At 54.3% G+C, this 22,979-nt stretch overlaps 6 protein-coding genes across 6 annotated transcripts; 3 read left to right on the top strand and 3 right to left on the bottom strand.

Moving 5' to 3' along the window:
* Nucleotides 1-3,243: 3,243 nt before the first annotated feature.
* B0H18DRAFT_1128793 (uncharacterized protein) lies at nt 3,244-4,612 on the top strand (the record flags this gene model as incomplete). The annotated part of the gene is made up of 3 exons (XM_048035361.1): nt 3,244-3,309; nt 3,361-4,215; nt 4,271-4,612. 3 exons carry the CDS (start codon nt 3,244-3,246, stop codon nt 4,610-4,612), a joined length of 1,263 nt encoding a protein of 420 aa, XP_047884921.1.
* Nucleotides 4,613-5,390: 778 nt separating this feature from the next.
* On the bottom strand, nt 5,391-7,176 carry B0H18DRAFT_1063037 (uncharacterized protein). The gene is made up of 6 exons (XM_048031140.1): nt 6,879-7,176; nt 6,709-6,799; nt 6,531-6,652; nt 6,394-6,496; nt 6,196-6,290; nt 5,391-5,776 (listed from the first exon to the last, which is right to left on the bottom strand). The coding sequence occupies exons 1-6, from the start codon at nt 6,912-6,914 to the stop codon at nt 5,489-5,491; spliced, it is 735 nt and encodes a 244-aa protein (XP_047884920.1). The 5' UTR covers nt 6,915-7,176; the 3' UTR covers nt 5,391-5,488.
* Nucleotides 7,177-7,922: 746 nt separating this feature from the next.
* On the bottom strand, nt 7,923-10,167 carry B0H18DRAFT_371157 (uncharacterized protein). The gene is made up of 2 exons (XM_048037798.1): nt 9,375-10,167; nt 7,923-9,325 (listed from the first exon to the last, which is right to left on the bottom strand). The coding sequence occupies exons 1-2, from the start codon at nt 10,061-10,063 to the stop codon at nt 8,041-8,043; spliced, it is 1,974 nt and encodes a 657-aa protein (XP_047884919.1). The 5' UTR covers nt 10,064-10,167; the 3' UTR covers nt 7,923-8,040.
* A 3,725-nt stretch (nt 10,168-13,892) lies between these two features.
* Nucleotides 13,893-15,959, top strand: B0H18DRAFT_1098411 (uncharacterized protein; the record flags this gene model as incomplete). The annotated part of the gene is made up of 5 exons (XM_048032487.1): nt 13,893-13,943; nt 13,997-14,176; nt 14,239-14,300; nt 14,403-14,960; nt 15,332-15,959. Exons 2-5 carry the CDS (start codon nt 14,006-14,008, stop codon nt 15,957-15,959), a joined length of 1,419 nt encoding a protein of 472 aa, XP_047884918.1. The 5' UTR covers nt 13,893-13,943; nt 13,997-14,005.
* Nucleotides 15,960-17,943: 1,984 nt separating this feature from the next.
* B0H18DRAFT_1089220 (uncharacterized protein) lies at nt 17,944-21,309 on the bottom strand (the record flags this gene model as incomplete). Its single annotated transcript, XM_048032255.1, has 6 exons — nt 17,944-20,079; nt 20,128-20,234; nt 20,264-20,387; nt 20,474-20,710; nt 20,788-21,167; nt 21,237-21,309. 6 exons carry the CDS (start codon nt 21,307-21,309, stop codon nt 17,944-17,946), a joined length of 3,057 nt encoding a protein of 1,018 aa, XP_047884917.1.
* Nucleotides 21,310-21,781: 472 nt separating this feature from the next.
* Nucleotides 21,782-22,849, top strand: B0H18DRAFT_1128787 (uncharacterized protein; the record flags this gene model as incomplete). Its single annotated transcript, XM_048035360.1, has 6 exons — nt 21,782-21,884; nt 21,950-21,991; nt 22,053-22,130; nt 22,184-22,366; nt 22,452-22,765; nt 22,820-22,849. The coding sequence occupies 6 exons, from the start codon at nt 21,782-21,784 to the stop codon at nt 22,847-22,849; spliced, it is 750 nt and encodes a 249-aa protein (XP_047884916.1).
* Nucleotides 22,850-22,979: the final 130 nt, after the last annotated feature.

The following is a 22,979-nucleotide window of genomic DNA, read 5'->3' as shown; positions in this document are numbered from 1 at the left end:
AGGTCTTCGAGTGCTGCCCGTAGCCGATGAGAACACACTCGACGGAGCGTTCATAAATCTTAGGGTTATGCCGATTCTGGATGAGCACGAAGGCCCGACAACCTATCTCCCGCAAATGCGACAGGTCCGGCTTCTTCTTATGCCACATCTCATACGGTGTGACACCTGGAGGCAAAGAACGAGAGGGGGTGCGCACCGACAGGTAATTAGCGGTGACGAGAAACTCGTCCCAACGGTTCGCCGGAGCAGCAGCCGCCAAGCGCATCGCCCGGGCACGGTCCATGAGAGTGCGGTGGAAACGTTCAATACGACCATTCTGAGCGGACGTGTGAGGCGCCGTTGTGCGCCATTGAGAACCGCGGCCCTCGATCCATGCCTTGAAGTCGTTCGACAGAAGTTCCCCATTGTCAATCTGGACGACGCCCAGACGCTCGCCCGTCTCGACCTCGCGAGCAAGGACCCAAGCCTTGAATCGCTCGAGGATGACCTTGGATGGCACGGGGATGGCCCAGGTGTGAGACGTGAAGTCGTCGAGAATATCATTGAATAAAGGTTCCCCAGAGCGGAACGAACATCCTGCTGCCCTTGTACATCTACGAACACAGTGCCAAGAACCCGCTTTGCTTTCTCCCCCACTCGCACCTTAGGAACTGCAGTTCTGGTCTGTTTACCAAGAATGCAATGTTCACATTTGCAGGTGGAGATAGGACGATAGGCATACCTATAGCGGATCCGAAGCGTGCCATGTCGTGAATCGTACGATGATGACATGTCCGAGGCGGCGGTGCCACACATCGAGCGTCGGCACACGGCCTGCATACAAGGCATGTTCGGTGGAGGGAGAGGCGCCGTCGAGAGAGTAGAGGCGCTTGGACGTTAAAGTACCGGTAGCGATGACAGCCCCGCCCGGTTTGAGAATGCGAACACCGGCACTAGAGAAGAGCACCGAGTAGCGAGCCGCAGACGCGCAGAGAGACGAGATGCTGACGAGCCGAACAGTGGCCTGAGGCACATAGAGGACATCCTCGAGAAGGATCGACGCGCCGCGACCGATGTGCAGGCGTACCTTGCCGACGCCGCAAGCGTAGATAACCGATCCACTCACCCCACGAATGCCGCGAGGAGAGATAGGGCGGAGGTCATGGAAGTCGGCCTTGCGAGGAGACAAGTGCGTAGACGCGCCAGAGTCGAACACGAAAGGCTCAGTCCCTTCAGTGGAGAGACGACGAGTCGTCGTAGGCACCGGCGCCACTGAGAAGGCGGTAGGGTCGGCAGGAGCGCGAGAGTGGGTAGACCAGTTGAGCGAAACCGACTCCTCGTCTTCAACAGAGACCAGGGACTCATACTCAAAGAGGTCCGCCGGGACAGAGACGGAGGCGAGCCATTCCGGGGACGTGTCAGTCGCAAGCCCAACGAAGTCAGTCTCGGAGGTGGTATCCGCCGAAGACGGTTCCGAGGTCGATGTGGCCGAGGGCGGGACCGTACTCAAGAGATAGGCGTGGCCGGTCTTGCCGTCAACGATGTACGCGCGACCTTGCTTGTCGCGGTCGGGAGCGTTAAAGACGGCAGGCTTACCAGGACCCTTGCCCTTCCTTTTGTTTGCGAGCACTTCCTCGCGACGACCCTCCATGCCGCCACCGGGGGCCCAGCACTCCGGAGCAGTATGCCCATTCGGGCGCGGGCACTTGGCGTTGGTGCAAGTCTTCTGCGATGAGGTCGACTTGCCCGGCTTGGAATAGGCGGCGAGAGCGGTGGCTGATGAGGACGCCTTGCTGTCGGTGAGGATTCGCTGCTCGAGGTCAAGGCGAGCGGCGATGTCGACGGAGGTGTACGGAATGCCCGAGGTGGCCGATGCCGTGAGCGACGAACCGACCTGCGATTGAAGGTGCGTGAGGTAACCGTTCATCGAGTTGAGCATGCCTATGGTCATGAAGACCTCGAGGTTCGGGATGCCTATGTGGAAGATGCGCTCGGCCAACTCTTGGAGGCGCATGGTCGTCTCCGAGAAGTGCTCCTCGGCTGTGTAGCGACAAGCGAGGAAGTCTTGGAGGAGACGAACCTGGGCATATGCGCCGGGCTGTTTCTCGTGGCGAGCACAGAGGGCGACCCATAAGGCGCGTGCGTCGATGAATCCGGCAATGAAGCGCTGCTCTTCCCTCGCGGCCTTCGAGCTGAGTAAGGCGATGATAACTTGCTCGTTCCGCCGGAAGTTGGTGACAGAGCTGGGGTCGTCGTCGACAGAGGGAGCGACTTGTTCACCAGACAGATAGCCCCAAGCGAAGCAGATCTTCAGGGAGTTCTCGATGTAGGTCTTCCAATCGTACCAGTTGTCCTTCTTTCGGTCGAGGATGACGCCGCCGTTGAGCAGGGACGACGGTACGTGGAGGAGCTCGATTTTCTCCTTGGCGGTCGCTTTGAGATCCATTTTGGGCGCCGGAGATAGTTCCGTTTGAGTTCTCGGCGTCTTGGGTACCGAGACTCTGGGACTCGAGGTTGGGGTGATCGTCATTGATCAATTGGCTGGCTATATGCGGGGTATATGCGGGGAAAGCACACTTTGATGGGTGCCTCGATGTTGTTCCTGGGTCTGAATAGCCAAAAAGAAGTCTCAGGTAAGCGGGCGAGTTCAGAAACACCGCCCGGGGCTCATAACCTGTAGAGACTAGACGTTCGGTCAGACGCTCAGTCGTGGTTCAACTTCGACTGAGGAAAGAGGGAGAGAGGCGGAAACGGACGAACCACCCCCGGCGGTATGTCACGTGCACGGTGGCGGAGATCGAGATCGCGGCGCGACCTCAACATTCAGAAACACCGCCCGGGGCTCATAACCTGTAGAGACTAGACGTTCGGTCAGACGCTCAGTCGTGGTTCAACTTCGACTGAGATTAATCTACCTAGACGTTCGGTCAGACGCTGCTAGGTAGTTAGCTACTGAACGTATCGTATAGTATGTGTGCGGGGGCTTACCTCAGTCGTGGTTCAACTTCGACTGAGGAAAGAGGGAGAGAGGCGGAAACGGACGAACCACCCCCGGCGGTATGTCACGTGCACGGTGGCGGAGATCGAGATCGCGGTGCGACCTCAACATCTTATGCTCTGTAGAACACACACGAGCGTAACATTCGTCGAATCAGCAGTAGGTTTGTCGCACTGCCCACGGCGAACAGGTTCATTCTTCCAAGCTTCATACCGCAGCATTGATTGAGCTGAGGTCATGAGTTCTAGGAACCGTGATACATAACTATGGCCCCTTCGCAGAGAGTCCTCCGATCCAGCAAGACAAAGCCGGTTTTGGAGGTTCTTGCCCAGGTAAGTCAACATTGGAACCATTCCGTCCCAAATGACGAGCCGATGATCTAGCCCAGCGTCAAGCGGGTCCGGCGAACACGACCGAAGCAACCTGCAGAGGGCAGCAACGCACCAGTGAAGTCGCTGCCACTCGAACTGATAACGCACATTCTTGAGAACGTCGACTCTCCGCGCACGCTCGCTGATGCAAGTCGTGTATGCCGCACCCTCCAACTCGAAGCCGAACGTCTCTTGTATCGCAAAGTATACGTGGGGCGGGTTAAACACGTTCGCAGTCTGCACCAGGCTCTCACGAGGTCCTCAAGACGGGCGTCCTTCGTCAACGAATTCGAGGCTCATGACAATGGGCGCATGACTCCCGTGACTCCGCTGGTGATGGAAATACTCCTCATGCTCACAGGGCTTGAACATCTGAAGCTCAACCTTTGTGCCAATTACGATGAGCCCGCAGCTTATGACTCCGTTGTGCTGCTTGCGCAGTGCACATTCAAACTCAAGTCGTTCGATGGCTGGGTCACCTCTCCTAGCGACTTTGTTCACTTCCTCCAACAGCAGACCTGTCTAGAGTCACTGCACATACAGGATCATTCCTGGCTTCCTAACTGGAGCATACCACACGATGCCGTCCCACGCCTCAAATATGTCCAGACACACTCCTTTCTCTTCGCGGACGCCATCTATGCCCCCCACGCAATCACACACCTTCATCTTTCCTTCAACGATAGGAATAACCGAGATCTCAACGAGATTCTTCGAGTTGTGCGGCACCAGTTGATCAGCTTCAAGTGCGAACGAACGTCTTCATCGGTCCGAACTCCCGTTTGGTCCTTGATATCGGACACGATCAATTGCGGGCTCATGCCAAATTTGAGATATCTCGAGGTAGAAGACGTTAGTGATGCCAGTGTATGCATACGTTTTCCATTGCCATCCGCATTCACTTTGCTAATGATCTCCACAGTTCCTGCCGTACTCAGACGACGGTCTCGTGCAGATGGGCGGGGCCAACATTACGTTGGACACGGTTGTTTGGTCTGCGATGTATGATCAGGTCAAGTATATCTTCCTCAACGACAACCACAAAGCCGCCACCAGCGCCAGGCGGCTTGCCTGTATCCGTCCCTGGGCGAAAAAGATCCTGGAGAGTTTCAGCTCCTTGCGCCGTTTCTTCTATGTCGAGCCAAGCGAGAGGTTTAGCGGCATATGGAGGACCCGCGTATGGTTGTTCACTTTATCGTCTGATGACAGGCTTGTGGAGGAAAAGAAAGAGGCGAAGGACTTACCTGTTTGGTCTGATATTTAGTAGCATCCATGTATCACGGGTGGCCCGTAGGTGTCGTGGCTATAGTAACAGCGGGCGCCCTGAAGCTCGTGGGCCTCATGGCTAAAAGTCAGCCATGCGTAGAGAATAAGTATACTCGGGACTCTGATCCACCATTTCAGTGTCCCTGCACTGCCTGATGCTGTTCCCAACCCTCCGAGTCGAAGCCTCTATTTTTTTTCCTGCTCCACGGTTGTCAACTGAGACTCGAATCATCTGCAATACTGCTCACCTGTTCTCGGCGGCCATGCATCCTTGGGGTTACGTGTTCCCCTCCATCGCTCTGACAATGCCAAACATAAAGTAACCGTGAGTAGTCCAACGGTGCCATTTACACCAGGGGTTTTGATCTTGATCCACTGACAGGCCATGTCATGCCTGGAATACAGGCTCGTACCCACATTGCAGAAGGAATCAGATTTAATCCATGCGGCGCACGCACGCATCACGAACATGTACTGCTAAGCATTTCCTTGCCTGTCCGCTTGTTGAACGGCGAGTGTGGATCCGGGCTGACACTTGGCGAACATGGATAGTCACAGAGGCCCTGTCAGGCTTGAGGATGAGCATTCTGAATCCGACGACAGGTTCCATAGTATGATGCATGTAACGAGTACTACTCTGACAGAGTGACACGCTCCGTCCTCAACGGCCATGTGCCAAAATCTATCTCGGACTCGTCCTTCGAGTACCCGCGGATTCCTCAATAGGATGCAGCCACCTAAGGGGGATGCATACTCAGGCTAAACAGCCTATGGTTGTACGGCACTAGTGCCGGGATACGTGTATGATATACGAAGGTGTGCGGTAGTAATGTTACATACGCAAGGGCCATCTGGTGTAGGATGTCGTAATAGGTCAAGCTGACGTAGCGATGCCTTCATCGCCCTGCGACGAAGGTCTTTCCTCTTCATACGGCTTTGAGTCCGGAGCCCACTGATCGCGAGGTGTTTCTATATCGTCAGAGTCCGAACCGTCTTCGGTCTCTGCATATGTATCCTGGAACACTGCTGAGCCGGACATGGTTTGACCGTGTTCCAGGTGCTCGCCCAGATTGCCTACGACCGCGGAGGCGAATCTCAGCCCTGAAGCGCGAGAAGCGATGAAGGACGGTTCCGAGCCAGCCATGTCGTCGGTCATGTGTACCTGGCGTAGGTTGAGAAGGAAGCGCGAGATGACGATCGAGGAGAATCTAGAGCATAAAGGTTGATCAGTATGTTCGCGGGTGTGTAGTATGACCAAGAAGGACACGAACCCTGTAACAAAGTATGTGATGTCCCAGAAGACCTACCAATCAGAGTCGCTGAGCAGTTGCTGATAGTGATGAATGTGCATACGTACGTTGGTGATCTCTAAGGCCAAGTGTAAGACATTCAGGACCAGCAGCATGCTACAGGCAAAGCGTCGCATGTTCGGTATTAAGTGACTGAAAATTCGCCGGAACAGCTCACGTAAAATATATTGTCCCTGCCATTGCATGCTTCAGCGAGGGGTAATTGGAATACACTAGCGATACGCACCATCTCTCAAGAGCAGAGTTATGTGGGTGTCCTCATGTTCATGACGCTAGCTTCTTTCTTGATCTTGTATGTGTTCCTCCAGGTCACGGCAAGGACAAACACGTCCGCTGCTATAAGGCATGCGCGAGTCAAGATGAGCACTACGATACCAATTAGTTTCTGCGGATGGTATAGAATCCAACAATGCGCGCACAACTGTCGCGAGCACGTCAATAACGAGACGTCATCACACAGAATATAGACCGAACACGCACGTTAGGCTAGTCTTCGCTGATAGGAGAGAAGTGAGGTCGCAGGCAGGGCCATACCACGGCACTCGATGATGGCGTATGTCTCCCGGATGTCGCTCGCCTATAGTACTGAGGTCAAGCAGACGCAACAGATGTCACGCGGATGGAGCCTACGAGGTTTGTGCCAACTGGCACCATACTCAGGGCAAATACGAAGCTGGCGAGACGCCAATTCCGACCGCTGACAGCAAAGACGCGCAGGGCCGAGAATGCTATTGCACTGGATGAGCGGCATTATACACGGCAACACTGTGCATGGACGACGAACCTGCCCAGATCATGGACAACAGGAGCTGAAAGCTCGGCAACAGCAAGTTCACGGTTTTGCAGCTGTTTCGTTCCATCACATCAATAGAGGTCTTTACACCATTTCTCGGTGAGCTTACGCCTGGCACAGTATCAGATTCACGCATGCCGGATCAAAGGCAATACACTCACGAGTGCAGTTCCCCAGTTAGGCATTGTGAGTATCATCGCAAGGCCGAGACCTGCCGTAGCGATCCGATTGAGTAGGAATAGTAATGTGGCGCCAGTCTTCTTGCGGTTCCAAATCACGTCGATCTCTTGGGGTAGCGTGCATAAATGTTCGTAGAATATGAGTGCTGAATTCCAACCGCGTCAGGCTAGCGGTGCTCTCAGCTATTAACAACGCTCACCTGTCGTCGCAACCGCACAGTAGTTTTGTACGTAGCTGAAGGAAACCACTATAGGTCAGCGGCAAGTGTTCAGAATCAAGTGGATCACGTACCCAAGCTCAAGATTGTACACGACGTCAGCTAGTTCGGCAGCAACATCACTGTCGGACGACATGATAGAGGATAGAATGTGGGCCGAGGCTATGATACAGAGAAAGAAGCTGAAAGAGGGTAACAGAACCGCGGACCCGAGCTATAACCTTCTTGTATCCGTCCCATATGAGCAGAGCCGTAACGACAAGGGTCCGCAGAGGCTTGGCATCTCCTTCATAGAGAACGATCAATGCGCTCGCGACTAGTGGCGGGCGCGAGGCGGGTCTTGAGACATTCAGTAGTCAGAATATGGTCAGAATAAGTCATTCCACAGAGCTTCCTGACGGATCGTCGACGCCACATCGCGTAACATAGACGGCGCATCGAACACTGTCGTTGACAGCTGCTTTGGACGACCGCAACGCTCCCAGGGCCCCATCGCAATGGCGGCGCAGCGACAGCGTCGACCTGCAAACGGAGGATCGCCCAGGCATTCATCGGCGGCACAGCTTCGCTGCCGCCAATCCGATCGTCCTCCTTGACGCGACTGCGACACGGATTCAGCATGAAGTGATGCGAACTGTCAAACCACACTGTAATTGACATGATCGTATTGCTCGCGATCGGTAAGTACATGTTTAGCACTGCAGTGGACAAGGCATGAGGCTGGGAGACGCACGCTGAGAACGCAGACCCGCATACGACGGCAAGTGTTACGTTGCTAGGCACGATAGGGAGGTCATTGGGTCCATGGGGACCCGTGGGGCATGGGAGGTCGTAAGCAGATGAGACGATGCAGAGGGATTAGAAACACGATGTAGTCCAAGAGAGCAATACAAATACACAAACGACGTCGGTGAGTGTCAGAGTTGCTAGGGTTTCAGCGCAGCGATAGCGTTTCTTCCGGCGACGCGCCTCAGCACCACACGGAGGACAACAGCGCAGACACCGAAACCGACAAGCAGGACGTAAGACGGCAGCTCCGATAGGGTGGACGGTCCTCCGTTATCATTTTCGTTCGCAGGCCCGCTTGCTGTCCTGAAGCTGCCAGTCAGATCCAAGTGCTGCAGTGCGGCTGGAAGCATGGAAGTCGTCCGGCCGAGTAGAGTCGAATCTTCCGCAGGCGCTGCCTTCCGCTCAGCCTCGACACCCGGTGAGACCAGCACCTCGACTGCTTCTTCAAGCTGGCGTTCGCGCTCCTCCCGCTCCACCTCCAGTCGCTCTAACTCCGCGACCTTTGCCTCCACATCTGCCAAACGTTGTCGGAAGACATCCATGAGTGCCCGGGTTGCCGCAAGCTCCTCCGAGAGACGCACTGCCGCTTCATCTGGTACGACTTCTGCCTCCACACGCTCGTCCGTCTGTACCCCAGCCTCGGGCTCAGGGTTAACTTCTCCCGAAGGTCCTTCGTCTGCAGAAGGTGTGAAAATGGCGGTGACAACCCTCCGCTCGTCTCGCTCCTTCCGACGCCCACTGCTTGCATCTCGCCCGTGCCCCACGACTGTTCTGTGCGTCTCTGCGTCAGACAGCCCGGGCAAGGGCGGAAGGGGGTGCGGCACGCCGTTCACTCGCTTGACCGTCACACCCGGGACGCTGTCCATCTCCTCCCACGCACGTGCGCCCCACGCCGACGCTGTCTCAGCCGCGAGCAGGTCCTCCACGGACGGCTCTTCGCCAATGGCCGCCGGCGGACCTGGCGCAGTTGCACTCTGCAACGCGAAGGGGTCGGGGAGCGGGCGTCGCGTGGGACTGGGGCTCTTGAAGGGCTGCTCGTCGACGGAGGACCCACCCTCCTCACGCAGCCACCGCCCAAGCTGCGCGCGCTCGCCCTCAAGGTCCTCATCAAAGCTCGCCTCTGAGCTGAAACTCCCGCTGCGCTCGAATGACTGCACCATCCCCCGCACCCTCCCGCTCCGCGAGCGCTTCGGGCGCTCCGCCGCAGCCTGCGCGCTTTCGTCCGCAGAGAGTTCGAGTGAGCTTGTCGACGAGTTGGCGTTGTAGAATGCGTTGGAAAACATGTTCGGCAGTGGAGAGGTCGAGCCTGGAGACGGATTGGGCGAGACCTCAGGGCCCCATATCCGGCCCTTCAGGACGTTCTGGCGGAGCTCCTGGGACGTGGAGAGCAGCAGCTCGCGCCATTTCTTGTTCATGCCCATACTGACAGCATCATGAGCCACGGAAAACTATATAGAAAGATCAAACGCACCCCTCGAGATCGCCTTCCGTCAGGCGCAGGAACATCCTCCCACTGATCATCCTCGATCGCGTGAATGCCGCAATGTCCTTCGCGACGCGGACAGGCACGGGCACCGGGCCCGGCTGGCCCGCTTTCACATGTGACGTTACGCGCAGCGCGGTGGTCAGATACGTGGACAGCTGCGACGGAGTCCACAGCTTCGGGTTCGGGGGCAGGTCTTCGGGAATGGCGAGCAGCTCGAGGGACGGCTCGGCGGTCGATGGGAACGTCGGCAGGGTATCAGCGCGCTTCGTGCGGCGGGGGAAGGACGTATCCGCTTCGTAGCCAGACAGACTCGGCTCGGCACTGTGGACTGGGGACGTGTTTGCGGACATGGACATCGGCGGCACAGGGAGCGGGCGAGGCGATCGACTCGGAGACTCTGCGACGGCGTTTAGCGACTTGGATATCTTGTGACTTTTCGCGCTTTCTGGGCTCCGGCTCGCCGTCGGAGAGAGGGGAACGTAGTAGTGGCGAGTCGCTTCGTTATGTCCGGATGAGTTCGATCGCGTGAGGAGCGCGCTCGTCGTAGTCTTGACGGCGTACGGGTGAGGATTGTGCTTCAGCTTCGGGTCAGCCTTGCCAGGAGATGGGAATGAGAACTTGGATGGTGACGGAGACTGCACGGGTGGGGTAGGAAGAGCTCGTTCGGTCGTCATGATGGTTGGTGCGAAAGGACGGGTCTCGGAACCCAAAGCAGTCAGTATGCAGCAAAGTCAAAGAGGTCCTGTTGTTGAGGATGGTTGAGGTGAAGTGAGGATGAAGACAAAGAGTCGGTAACCTTCTCAGTTGTGCAGTGCGACCGCGTCGATCACACGCTACAATTCCCGCGCAATTCTTATGAGACCTATTCAGAATCATTGGTTGTTCACATACCTCCGCTGGCCGAATCCAATCCACCGCGCTTCGGCCTTGTGGGAGGGAGCTGATGACAGTTGAAGAATGCCTGTGGCTTAACCTTCGAGCAAGCTTCAGGCGACCTCGGGGCCATCGGTGTGATGGTGACACGCTGTGACCTTTTCACATGATTGTGACAACACGGTCACGCGACCTCTACGTCCGTTACCTATGAATGTATTTTTCGTTATTTATTGAGATCGAGGTTGCCCCGCAAGGTTTTCGGCCAGGTTCACTCGCAAGGTAGCAGGTTTCGCGCAGGAATGAGGTTCACGTAGCCATTTTCGCACGAGGTTCAGGTTCAAGGCTACGATCACACTGTAAGGTCCGAGATTCAGCCGAGGTCTACAGATGAGGTTTGAGGTTGAGTTACGAGGTCCGACCGCGTGAGCCATGTCTCTCAGGTACGATGTATACGCCCGAACACTGGCATCTAGCACTGCAATGCGAGTTACGAGGTTCGAGGTGTGCATGTGAGGTTCGAGGTTCGAGGTGTGAGGTTCAGGTGCGAGGTTTCAGGTCATGTGATAGGCCTCGGTGACCCCTCGGTGACCTTGTGAAGGGGGTCGTACAGGGCCGTACAGCATCCTACATGAGCCTACTGGCCATACATGTGTCTCAGGCATTCATCTGCAGCTCACGACACTGTGGCCTGCGATATTACTGATTTCTCTGCATGCAAATACTTAGGCTTTAGGGAGATGTCGGTGCTACGGCCATCTGGGGCAATGCCGAGACATGCCCGAGGTATTACCGTATTCAGCAGTGCCACCTGACCGAGTCGCTGCCAGCCTCATTCCATATGTTGTGCACTCGCTCCGTCGCGAGCATCCTCATTCGCATGTGCTGAGCCCGAGCAGAAAGTGTGATTAGAGTCCATTTCACTCCCTCAAGGCCTGGCGACACCTCAAGTTTCCTCTTCTACCATGCTTCCCAGCACGTGTTCTGCGTTTGGGCGCCCATCCCTCGCTCCGACGCTCCCGTCTACTGACCTACTAGTAGTGCCCCTCTCACCCTCCTTACTTCCCTCCTCGTGCGTCGTCTGTAGTCGACGTGGTGAGCCGCAGCCACAGAAACTCACGTCTATCGCACTTACCATCTGATAACGCGGCAGACGTGCTGTCAATGTGCCAGCATGCACTCTCGCCTCGATGCCGGTTCTCTGCCTCTGCCATCCCGCTGTGTTCCCCATCCTCGACACTCCCGCCCCCGAACTTCTCACAGCGATCATTGCGCATCGACTCAACCGCGGCTGCTGCGGCTTCCACCTCGGCCATTGACAGTCGCTCGCTGGACGGCGATCGGTCCTCTCTATGACGGATGCCCGGCTTCATCGGAAAACAGGTCGGCCACCGGAAAACAGTTCGGCCAGCCCGAGAGGTGCACCGGGGAGCACAAACTGCCTCACTGGGGCCCGCAAGCCGCCGCACGCAATCGCTACGCACTGCACACTCCGGTCGTCCACACCCTTGGCGTATTTTGGAGCCACGAAGCGCAGACACTGAACAGAAACACAACAGATTGGGTAAGCATCGTCGCCTCGATTCGACCAGGACACACAACATTCACCTGATCCCACAGCGTGCCGTTCCACGTCTCCCTCATCCACCCTGTCCAAGTCAGCTCGCCGCCGGGCCATCGATCCTGTCTTCATCGGGGAAGCCACACTCCTTGCCTCGCTCGCGCCAGGCCGTCTGCATGTGCATGCGCTGCCAGTGGCGGGCTGATTGTCGATGGTTCTGTGTGCCTCAGTGTGCAGAGGCCGGTGCGAAGGTAGGTTAGCCAGACGACGATCTGTACAGGTGGTGCGGCGTGGTGCTGCGCAGATCGCCCCGGAATCGACTTATGTCAATGAGATTCAGGGAGGGAAGGTGTGTCCTTTGTATCGGCGGCGTTTCGAGGGCGTCAGGACTATGCCCGGGCGAAGGTGGATTATCGCGTCAACACGAGAGACAGCTCATCGTGCAGGGGTACGGTGAGTTTCCTCTGGGTCTACAGATCGCCTTGCAACGTTAGGACATCGTCAAATGCCATTGGGCCAGTGTGGCCCCTTTGACGGCAACAGACGCAAAACACGTCACGTTGGTGCCGCTGTTTCCTGGGTGCTGACACTGAGTAGTGGGTATGAGTTGATCGCGGGCGCGACTGCGATTGTTGCTACTCGGCTACTCGCGCGGGCATAGGTGACCGTTGGTGGCTGCGCACCACTGTGGGTTGACGGTGTTTCGACAGCACATGATGCAGGGTAGTGTCTGGTAGCATGAGTTGTGGGACGGCTATTAATGTGCGATTGTTCCGCATGGTGCTGTTCCGGGAAGCTCACTGCTATGTACAGTGCCGGACAACCAAAGGCAACAAATTTTGTCGACCGTTTTGCCCGCGCACCGGAGTCATCGGAAACGATGCAGATAGGCTCAAGGAACATTTTGAGCTACCTCCGAGCAAAATCCATCGAGCCGTTGTCCCATAAAAGTCAATATACTAGTTTTGACCCCAAAAATATTGGCCAACCCCTAAATCTCGTCCAAAAACCGCCGAAAAACCGCCAATCGACTCCTTTTGATGAGAGGAGTATGATCCCATATTATCGTGGCAATACCAAAAGTTCCGGTGCTTCAATAAATTCCTGAAGTCTCGGCGCTAGTGACTTGCCGCTCGTGGGATATGATTAGTTCGCTTCGTCTTGGCATGCTGTATTCGCACTTAGACCGTTTGCAGATAGCATTTGCTTCGTTCTATAGTGCTTAACACTTCACAATCACGATGTTGTTGCACCGGATTACTTGTAAGTACTGTTGATCACATTGTGCAATACTGGTATTGGCATATGCTTGAAGTCGTACCCAAGCCCGAACGGACATATCTGATCTGAGCGATTTCGTGCCGCGGCGAAACTGGTATGTTTGCAGTATGTCAATAAGCGAATGATAGCGTCTCCATTTATAGCAGGTCAGTCAAGTTATCAACTATTTACTGTCGATTTGACCAGGCCACCGACCTCTTGATTCATGCTACTTACTGCTGCTGCTAACTAAGTTGTCTACACAAGATATGCGTTCTCAGGTCACTTATGGACTTGCTGCGTGGTCAGGCTGCCCCAAACATCGCGATATGAGACCCTGTAGGGCGCCTAATATGCCGATGAACGACCTCAAAATATTGGCCAACCCAATTTTTCGTGGGAAAAACTTCGGAAGACCATTTTTGTGCGTATTTCGCCCCCCTGAGTCCATTCCTGCAGTCAGTTTGCCCCAAATTTATTCCGATCGGGCGCTACAAAATTTGTTGCCTTTGGTTGTCCGGCACTGTACGCTGTAAGCAGTCCTCAGACTTATACTCCAGCAGCATAGACAGGCCAAGGAATGTAGTCTCAACATGTATCACGTTACATTAAATGCGCTAGAACATAACGAATAACGATACTTTCATGACATTATCTGTCGGATATCCAGCCTAGACATCCTGCGCAAAAATTCGGCCTGACGTGCGGTAAGCCTCAGAGCACATCGAGGATCAATCAATCAGATTGGCTTGACTCGCTGTCCTCGTCATTGCTCACTCCTGGTCATCGTCACACTTGTCCACTGTGTTGTACATCTCGTTCTCCGACACTCTGAGGCAATAATTTGCAACACAGCCATTGTAAGTTAGCATCATCTGTCCCTCCGGGTTCTGCACTCACACTAGTAGCTTAGCATGGAAGCATGAGTGACGATGCTACTGGACGCGGGCCACAGTCGCTGTTAAGCGAGTTCTACCACCGCTTCAATGGATATGTCCATTCAGTCGAGACTGCCCTTGCGAATCCGACAGATTCGACAGTACTCGAGCGCCTTGGAGATGATCTCAATCAGTTTGGGCAGCTCGTCACCGAGGTATGTCGCGGTCATGATACAATCAGGTGAGGTTACTGATCTCACCTACCACCGTGGAACAGCATGCAGCGACATTCCCTCCAGGTGAACTGGGCCACATTCAAAATGGTGTCGGTCTTATGCTGTACGACATCCGTCTGCAGTACCGCGAAGCCCTGGATCAGTCTCACCACGGTCGGCCTGAAATTGTGACACGGGCTCAAACTGGTCGGCCTGGTCGGCCTAGGATCACAATCGACCCGACTTGGCTAGAGTGGGCATATCAGCATCGTTCGATTGCAGGCCTCGCTCGTTTCTTGAATGTCGGGCGATCAACAGTCCGCAATGCTCTACTGGAATACCAGATCGCCGAACCTCAGCAAAATCCCTTCCCCACATCTGATCTCTCGGCCGAACCAATCCAGGTGTCGGAAGATGATCACGATGACCTACTAGACCCGATTCTCCCTGAAGCCTTAGCTCACATGGATGGGCCTGCTATGATGGGCGATGGCCAATATGCGGATCATATCTCGTCTTTTACCGGTCCTTTAACCCTCCTGACCGATGCCCAGCTTGATGACCTCCTCAAGCAGCTTCGCATGCATTATCCCCGTGCAGGCATCACGATGCTGGATGGAATGCTGCGACAGCTCGGCCACCGTGTACCTCGTCAGCGAATACGATCTTCCCTTTCCCGCATTGACCCTATCCACCGGACCTTTGAGCGTATTCGCATACGACGCCGAAAATACAAGGTGGCCGGTCCAAATGCATTATGGCATCATGACGGCCAGCATGGTGTGTTCGGTCACCAGTGTTTTGGGGCTCTTACATGACTGTACTGACGATGACTGGATATATTAGGCCTTATCCGCTGGAAGATCGTAATCCACGGATTTATAGATGGTTACTCTCGTCTCATAACTGCACTACGGGCACATGGCAATAATCGTGCAGCTACTGTTCTCCAGCTGTTCCTTGCTGGAGCAGAGATCTTTGGGGTACCTTCCCGTGTACGTGGCGATCATGGTGTAGAGAATCTGGCTGTTGCTGCATGGATGGAAGCGAACCGCGGTGAGCGACGGGGCTCGTACATATGGGGCAGGTAAGGCATCTATCTAAGGGATGGGATTTCAAATTGTGATTCGTGAATGACATCGCATGGAATTATAGGAGCATCCACAATGTTCGCATCGAGCGTCTCTGGGTCGATGTCACTGCACAAGTCGGTGCAAAGTGGGCGGAATTTTTCACGACACTCGAGGTTCATTATGGCCTTGATCTCAACAACGACAATCACATCTGGCTCCTACATCTGCTCTTCCTCGATCGCATCAATGACGAGCTTGCCTTCTTCGCTGATGGTTGGAACCACCACCGAATCCAAATCCGAGATGGGCCCAATCGCTCGCCCATAGACATGTTCGTCTTCGACATGCTCGTTCATGGAGTACGTGGAGATCAATTGCCCGATGAAGCTCAGACTATGGAGGAGCTGGAGGTGTATGGTGTCGACTGGGAGGCACTACGCGAGGATCGTCTTTTGCGTGCCTACCATCAGAACAACACCCAAACCGATGGTGCATCGTCATGGATTGGTAGGGTTGGTCCACCCGAGCGGCTGAACGAGGTCGAGGTTGAACCTCCCGAGGAGCCAGGAGTTGATGCTTTGGACAGAGTCATTGGTGTCCTAGCACAGGCGATTGAGCCGTGGTCGGCTCATGCAGATCAAGCAAGTCTAGCAGCCTGCTGGGTGAATGCATTGGCATACCTCCAGAGCCAGTATATGGATATGTTTTGACAGTCGGGCTATTGATTGCATTATCTGTACTGTACATAGTCCATGCGAAACTCATTCTCTCCGGGTGACGACTGGCTGGCATTTCGTTACTACTACGAGCCTACTAGTACGACAATAACGACTGTATTTTGTGACGAGTGGTACCGCAGTCGCGCTGCACCCAATCTGTGCCAGTGTCAGGGCGGTAGATCACGAGCGACTCGGAGTCCAAAGTTTGACGTACATCTGAGTGACCGAGTCATAGCCTCCGACTCGGAGGCGCCGCACTCGCACCGAGTCAACGGGCTCCGCTACGCCCGCTCGGATAGCGAAGACGACCATCCCCTGTATACAGCAGTAAATGTTCCCACAGACACTCAGCAATGCTACACCCAAGATCAGTGGATCCGAGTCGTACATGCGGTGAGAGTTCGTGCTTCTTTCGTGCGGATGATCCCGAGCCGCACTGCCACTGCTTCTTCGCACCGAGTCATTGATGTGGCTCACTGATAGCACCTCCCAGGATCCCCCCAGGCTCTGGCTGTCGCTGGTCGGTGTGCCAATCCTTGGTTTGACGAGCAGAACAGCTTCAAGGCTGTGTGAATGGCTCGGATGTCTGGGGCTCGGAATAAGGGGAGGCAAGTCACTCACACTTTCAAGTACCTCCAAGGTGTGTTTTGAGCGATGTTGTGACTTCCGTGTCGACTCTGACTGTTCTAGGCTGTCGTTCCTCCCGATGGTAATTGATGTTCCACTGTACATGCTGCTACAATAGCCTCACAGCTCGATATGGCTGGCTTCTTCGCTTCAAAATGGTAATATCCATCGTGGTGTGAAGAAGCCAATCGTAATCGCTCAATCCTGAGCAGTCATCTGTGAGCAAATGCCGAATGAAATTATTTATGCTGACCCTGTCCATCGAGGATTGGTTGTGCTGGCCGAGGCCAGCAGAACTACTCACAGGCTCGTGGTGAGAGTCTGTATCTCCCCGACCTGGATTGCATGCCGAAGTAATCCCTGTAAGTACATCTCTGTATATAACTTGTCGTACTTATTTGCTGACCTTGTCGCATCGTCTTCCAGGAGGTTTTGAATTGCAGTAGCCCGATGGAGATGCTCGTCGAGCTGGATCTCACGATGTCAGTCTTTGGATAGAAGGGTGGCGACTGCTGCTCGTACTGCTGCCATATACCTGTGCCCGAATCAAATTGAAGACAGCAGGAATACAGTACAATATGAGAGCAGAACCCGATGCATAGCGAGGTCTGCCATAGGCCGAGTCGCCATGGCCTATGCCAGACTTGCCATAGAGGGCAAGTTCGGTTTTGGCCTCACCTTCCGACGGTGCCCACTCGCTCTTTCCCCACTATACTCTCGTCGTTCTTTTCGTCTGCTCACACCCTTGCCATTCAGTCGGCAAGCCACCTCCTCTCATTGCTTCGTCGTTCCTGCACTCTCCCAGAATTGTCTCTCCAACATTGATTGAGGTTTGTTGCCCTTCGTGCGAAGACCTTTCGGGCTGTTCAACCCAGTTGTAAATTTTACAGTCGCTCACTCCTTCGTCGAAAAATTTCTACTGGAACTGTGATTATAGGCCTGTTCTACACAGCCTGTTTCACTCGTCAATCCAATATATCCAGTATGTGCTTCCCGACACTGTCAAAGACGATCAGGCGACAGCTCACTGCCTGTCCCATAGTTGTTTTCAGCCCTGTTACCTGTATGCCAGTATCCCCTGCTCTTCTCGTTCTGTGCTCTTTCTGACACCTCGTGCAGACTTCCTTTAGTGTCTCACAGTCTCAGTCGCCATTCGTTCGTCAAGGTAAGATACTCACTTTTTGCTACCGATTCGCCTACATCAGGAAAACCCTATTTCCGTAATTCGCGCCAATATGCATAATGTACCAATATTGTACGGACTCGCAACAATGGAAGATTATTCTGAACACATTATCGATATCACAGAGAACACGGGCAATGTGCAACAACAGTTTTATGATTCGCTCTAATACAGGTTATAGTAGCTATGTGAGTCCTTTGTCGGATTAAGATAGAAGGCCGTACATTCGTCCAAAACGTTCGTGCTTTGCCAGGCATTCGGAACAGGTCCGCCCCACTTTGGAAAGAGGTGTACGCTGCGCTCAAGTAGAGTAAGTGGTACAACAGATGCTATCTTCGCGTTACCCGTCAATCTCTGTACTTTGTACATTTGATATCGTGGGTCAGGTTCAGCCGTGAATTTCGAGAACCATTCGATGTACACTAGATGCCGTGGGACTTGAGTGAGTGTCGGGAAGAGCCGTAGCAGGTATTTTTGTGGCAACGAAAAGACCGCTCGCACTTGTCCAATGCGTGTATCTATCACCGCGGCAACAATCAATTCATCAGTATTCAAAGTGCCGGATACATAGTAGGAAGACATACCCTGTAAACGAGCGCGAGGCTGACCAGTATCGCGCTGAACACGAACAAGTGCTGTGTCGAAGCGTGGATGAGCGAGAACATTGCCATGTGACCCTACTCGTAGGGGCTGTGCATGAATTGAATCGAGGGTTTCATTGCCGTAGTACTCCATATTGCGGAATTTGATCTTGTGGTACACCGGGAGGGCCTGGAAAGGGAATGTGAGATTGGCAGCTCGCCGTTCAACCTCGTTCTTCGTCAATGTCGGTGCATTCAACTCCACTACAAAACGAGCCAGAGCCGGCATGAGGTGCGTCGCGCCGTACCCCGAAGGAGCCACAAGCTCGGTGATAGGTACAGCGTTGCGGGTAGGCCACTTTGTCATGTGGTGATACAACGGACACGCCATATCGGGTGGCCGCCAGCGTGTTTTTTCATCGGCAGCGGCGGGCTCAGGTTCCGTACGACGAGGGTCTGCTTGAGCTTCCGCGTGGAGAATGCGCCATTTGACGTACTGCGCATGCTGCAAGACCTTTTCGCGGCGCTCGAGCCATTTTGTCATTTGGGGGAATTCGTTCTTATGGTTGGTCGAGCGATAGGCTTCTTTTGCGAAGTCGATATGAAGGCGTTCTGTTGCTTCGGTGTTGTAGTTATCGGTCGTACCGTAGAGCTTGATCGCGCGAACATAATGAAGAAGCATATGGAGCTTTGGGATGAGGAAGTTGCCACGCGCACCGAGGCTGACGAAGATAGACTTCTTCGTATGGAAGTCAGATAGTGTGCGTTCAAGCGCGTCGAGCGTCGTGCTCGAATGGACCGAATACTGAGCCATGTATAGGAAGTCGAGGAGGGACTTTGTTGCGCTGACCAAATCCTCCGTTGACTCGCCGTGCGGCAGACGTACGTCGATGACAAGTCCAAGAATGAACCGAGCGATTTGCTTGTGCTCGGTTCCTGTCACGCGCGTCAGACCAGAGATGCCTTTCTGGAAGATATGAATGCTGTGGTTCGGGGGAAGACGTTTGACTCGCGCGTCAATCTCGTGCTCGCCAACGATATCCGTCAGCCACGCCAGGAGGTGCTTGATGATGCCTTGATGTAACTGATGAAGAATATCGGGCGTGATTGCGCGGTATATATCGACGTACGGTAGGCCTTCCCAGAACGGGTGTTGGATTGGCTTGATGCCGGCGTCATCACAAGCACGGTTGTATTCACCAGTCCCCGCGAAAGCGAGTGCATCCAGCGCTTCGTCGAGATTGCGATAGTCGTATGGGCAAGGGTATGTACCAAGTTCGTCGTGAGGGCATTTGCAGATTGGACAATCTCCAGTGTAGGTCCCCGTCACGAGGACCTGTTCCGGATAGTCGCCAACGTAGATCACCAAGATCGGGTGGCAGCGCCGGACAATACCATCTCCGCTTGCCATAGGGACACCGTCAACGCCAGCGACACGGAGAGGCTCAGTCGCCATCGACATGCAGGCGTGGAAGAGGTTCGCGAGGGTCCTGCGGCGAGCTGCCTTATTCTTGATGTGCTCGAGCCGGCTGGTTGGGAGGTATGCGAGGAGAATCTGTCCTCGGTGCGATGGTTTCCTTCGAATCTCCTTCGGCAGATTCCCAATCGTAAGGTAGACTGGGTACGCAGTCTTGTTGCGGAACGATGTCAGCTGGGTTTTGTCTGATGATAAGATGACTGGGATGATTGTCGCTCCTGGCATCTCGCTCTCCAGATGCTTCTGTATGTGATTTTAGCACTAGATTTGCTATCGAGGCTGTTAGCTTACCTGAGTTGCCCACCACCACTGTCCCGTATGTAGATCATGGTACAGGCGGATGGTACAGTCGGCGTCGGCATAGTGGCGCTCGGGAGCAACACATATGTACGCGCATGCTCAGTATCACCGTAGAGAGCAGCAATACATTCTAAGATGTCACGACAGAACATCGCGAATTGTTCGTCGCCTACACAAGCTTCAAAACGATGGAACGCTGGCCGACGATTCGGCAGCTTGTTGTCGATAATCTTGTTGAGCTCATCCGCGTTCTTGTATGACAGACCAGTCGTTCGCGAACCTTCCAGCAAATGTAAGTCACATAAGTCAAACGTTCATGGTACTGTTGCCGACTTACCTCTTCTATAGCGAGCAGATCAGAGAAAGCCGTCGACCCCAATCCACGCAGTTTCGCCCACTGGGCAATCTCCCAATCAACGCGAGATGCGAAGGGCGCGTACAAGTTATCATCCTTAGGATCAACCTCGTCTGCATAGGTCTCATATCCCGAACGTGCAGGTTGACCCACAGGAGGCGTCGAAGTTTTCCCGGCTTCACCGCCGAATGGGACTACATAGGCGGGAGATTGGCGGAGCTGAATATGCGCGTCGACATGTATGCCACCAGGGGCAGCGGCCGCGTCGGGGATGCCCGAGGACTCGGGCCCGGGACAGGGTCGATGTCCATAGCAGTAGACGGGGCGTGGTGCACTGGAGGATCGAGCGGAAGATCGTCGCCTAGGGCTGTAGCCACCTCAGTGAGGTCTTGACCAACGTCTTCATCGTCAGAGTCACTGTCCGAGTTGCCGCCCGACTCGTCATCATGCCGACAGGTTGCTGCGTCGGTGCTCGCGTCCACATCCGCATCTCCATCGTCAAAGGGAAGGTCTCCAGCAGCATACTCACCAGCAGCTCCGAAGTAGTCTCCCTCAAATGCAACTGGTAAGTCTTCATCGTGTGGAGCATCAGCTGTGGAATGCATATCCACGTCTTCTCGATCTCGGTCCCCATGCTTCGACTGCGACCGTGAACGCGCAGCCCGTCGATGACTATCTCGGCGACTTGGATAGCGCATAGCATCCTCGTGTCGTTGACGTGCGAGCTGACAAGCTCCCAGGGTACTTTGTTGTAGATGTCGAATGAAGGCGCCATGGCCAGTGAAAGAGGATGCGCAGCCGCTGCAGATGTATGGCATAGCGAGGTCGATTGATCAATACCTGAAGTAAATACAAATGAGTTGCGCAGTAGGGTCAAAAGACGGCTATGACACTCACCAAAGTATAGAAGCGTGAGTACAGAGTGCTGAATGACTAGCTAGAAATGTGTTGACACTCGGCACTTGCGAAGGTAGGAGTTGAACGTACGGGAATGTCACACGGTCGACCTCGCTAGTGGCCGTGCATATTTTGCACATTCACAACCCGCTACATCACATGTCAACGGGTGCCAGCAGATCCCGTTTGGTGCCCTTGTTCCTTCCCTTCGACCGTACTTCGGTTTGGTTTGTTACGTCGCTGTCCTGCCAGTGTTTCTTCGCTGTCCTGTTTCTTCGCTATCCGACCTGTTCCTTCGCTGTCTTGTTCCTTTGCTGTCCTGCTGGTACCTCGCTATCCTATTCATATCATCCACATCAACAATCGTTCCGTGTTCGAAGGCTTCAGCTTACCATGTCAACCGCTACGCACCGTGGCCCTCGAGCTGGTCGGAAGTCAACCGCGGATATGGGCATGGTCCAGCACGATCCTGATAATGAAGAGAATCCTCCTTTGTGTGAGCTGTCCGCCAATGTACAATAGCTGGATCTACTTACCCCAGCTCGCGCTCATCGTGTACAGCTGGACGCCCTAGCCGTGTTGCTTCACAGGGTGCTTCGAAAAGTGAATATCACGCAGACACCTGTTGTGGTATGATACTCACCTATTCGGTATCATGATGTAGAGTGGGCGTCGATGATCCCAAAGAGTCGTGCGCCGTCAAAACCAAAACCTGATTCTTCGGAGCAGTCAACCGATAAGTGTAGGTCGCATACACATCCTACTCCAACTGTGTAGACTCACCCTTGCATCCAGCAAACGCCTACCAGCCTATGCAAGCAGTAGTTGCAACGAAGCCGGACAAGGAAAAGCGCAAGAGAGCGGAGTCTGTAGTTGAGAGAGGTGGCCTGGTCGGTCATCGCGCTGAAGAGGAAGTGTCGGAGCGCCACAAGCCGAAGAAGGCCAAAGTTGTGCGCTCCGTCAAATCTGATGGTTCAAGTAAGTTGCAGTCCGTGGGCAATGATCGCGATAGCAGATACTTGAGTATGGTCCCCGTGCTCATCAAATGATCCCCTCTGCATAGAATCTAGGCGACATGGACCTGCAGTCATTAACGATGATTCGGACTCCGGAACAGACATCCGAATTGCGAAGCCAATCCGAGTCAAGTCCTCCGGCGCTACTAGGTCAGCGCCACTTCGCCCGAAGTCACAAGAGTCTAGTGTTATGCGCTCCCAGCCTCTTGCTCGTATTCTTCCACGGGCTGCTACTCCTGCCAACATTGAAGACGCTCTCGGTGACAGCGGCGAAGAAAGACAGGGCACCCAATCACAGGAGGAGGATGACGACGAGGAAGTGCCGGAGCCTCGTGAACAATGTGACGACTTCGATGTGGAGGTATGCTGTAATAACTTCGCACTCCTATGCCGCATTAACATTCGTCGCAACCAGCGAGTCATATTCTCACACTCAGGTGCGTAATTTGTTGAGCTGTATGGCACAAAACAAATTGTACTAAGTCAGAGTCGACACAAGGTGATCACGAGGACCTAGTACACCACAGGGGCACAGACTCTCCGAGTCGATCATCGAGCGTGTTGTCGTACTTACC

Source organism: Fomitopsis serialis (assembly GCF_022376445.1).
Source record: "Fomitopsis serialis strain Sig1Antser10 chromosome Unknown B0H18scaffold_341, whole genome shotgun sequence".
Lineage (NCBI taxonomy): Eukaryota > Fungi > Basidiomycota > Agaricomycetes > Polyporales > Fomitopsidaceae > Fomitopsis > Fomitopsis serialis.
This window is presented reverse-complemented; position numbering and strand designations above follow the sequence as displayed.

What these genes read in the sequence shown, in the direction of transcription:
- B0H18DRAFT_1063037 (XM_048031140.1), bottom strand. Translation starts at nt 6,914, where the DNA reads ATGATACTCACAATGCCTAACTGGGGAACTGCACTC. An exon ending in TAGCCTAACGTGCGTGTTCG is followed by an intron (nt 6,291 to 6,393) that starts GTCTATATTCTG and finishes TTGGTATCGTAG; the next exon opens with TGCTCATCTTGACTCGCGCA. An exon ending in AGATCAAGAAAGAAGCTAGC is followed by an intron (nt 5,777 to 6,195) that starts GTCATGAACATG and finishes AACCTACGCCAG; the next exon opens with GTACACATGACCGACGACAT.
- B0H18DRAFT_371157 (XM_048037798.1), bottom strand. Translation starts at nt 10,063, where the DNA reads ATGACGACCGAACGAGCTCTTCCTACCCCACCCGTGCAGTCTCCGTCA. An exon ending in ACGGAAGGCGATCTCGAGGG is followed by an intron (nt 9,326 to 9,374) that starts GTGCGTTTGATC and finishes TGATGCTGTCAG; the next exon opens with TATGGGCATGAACAAGAAAT.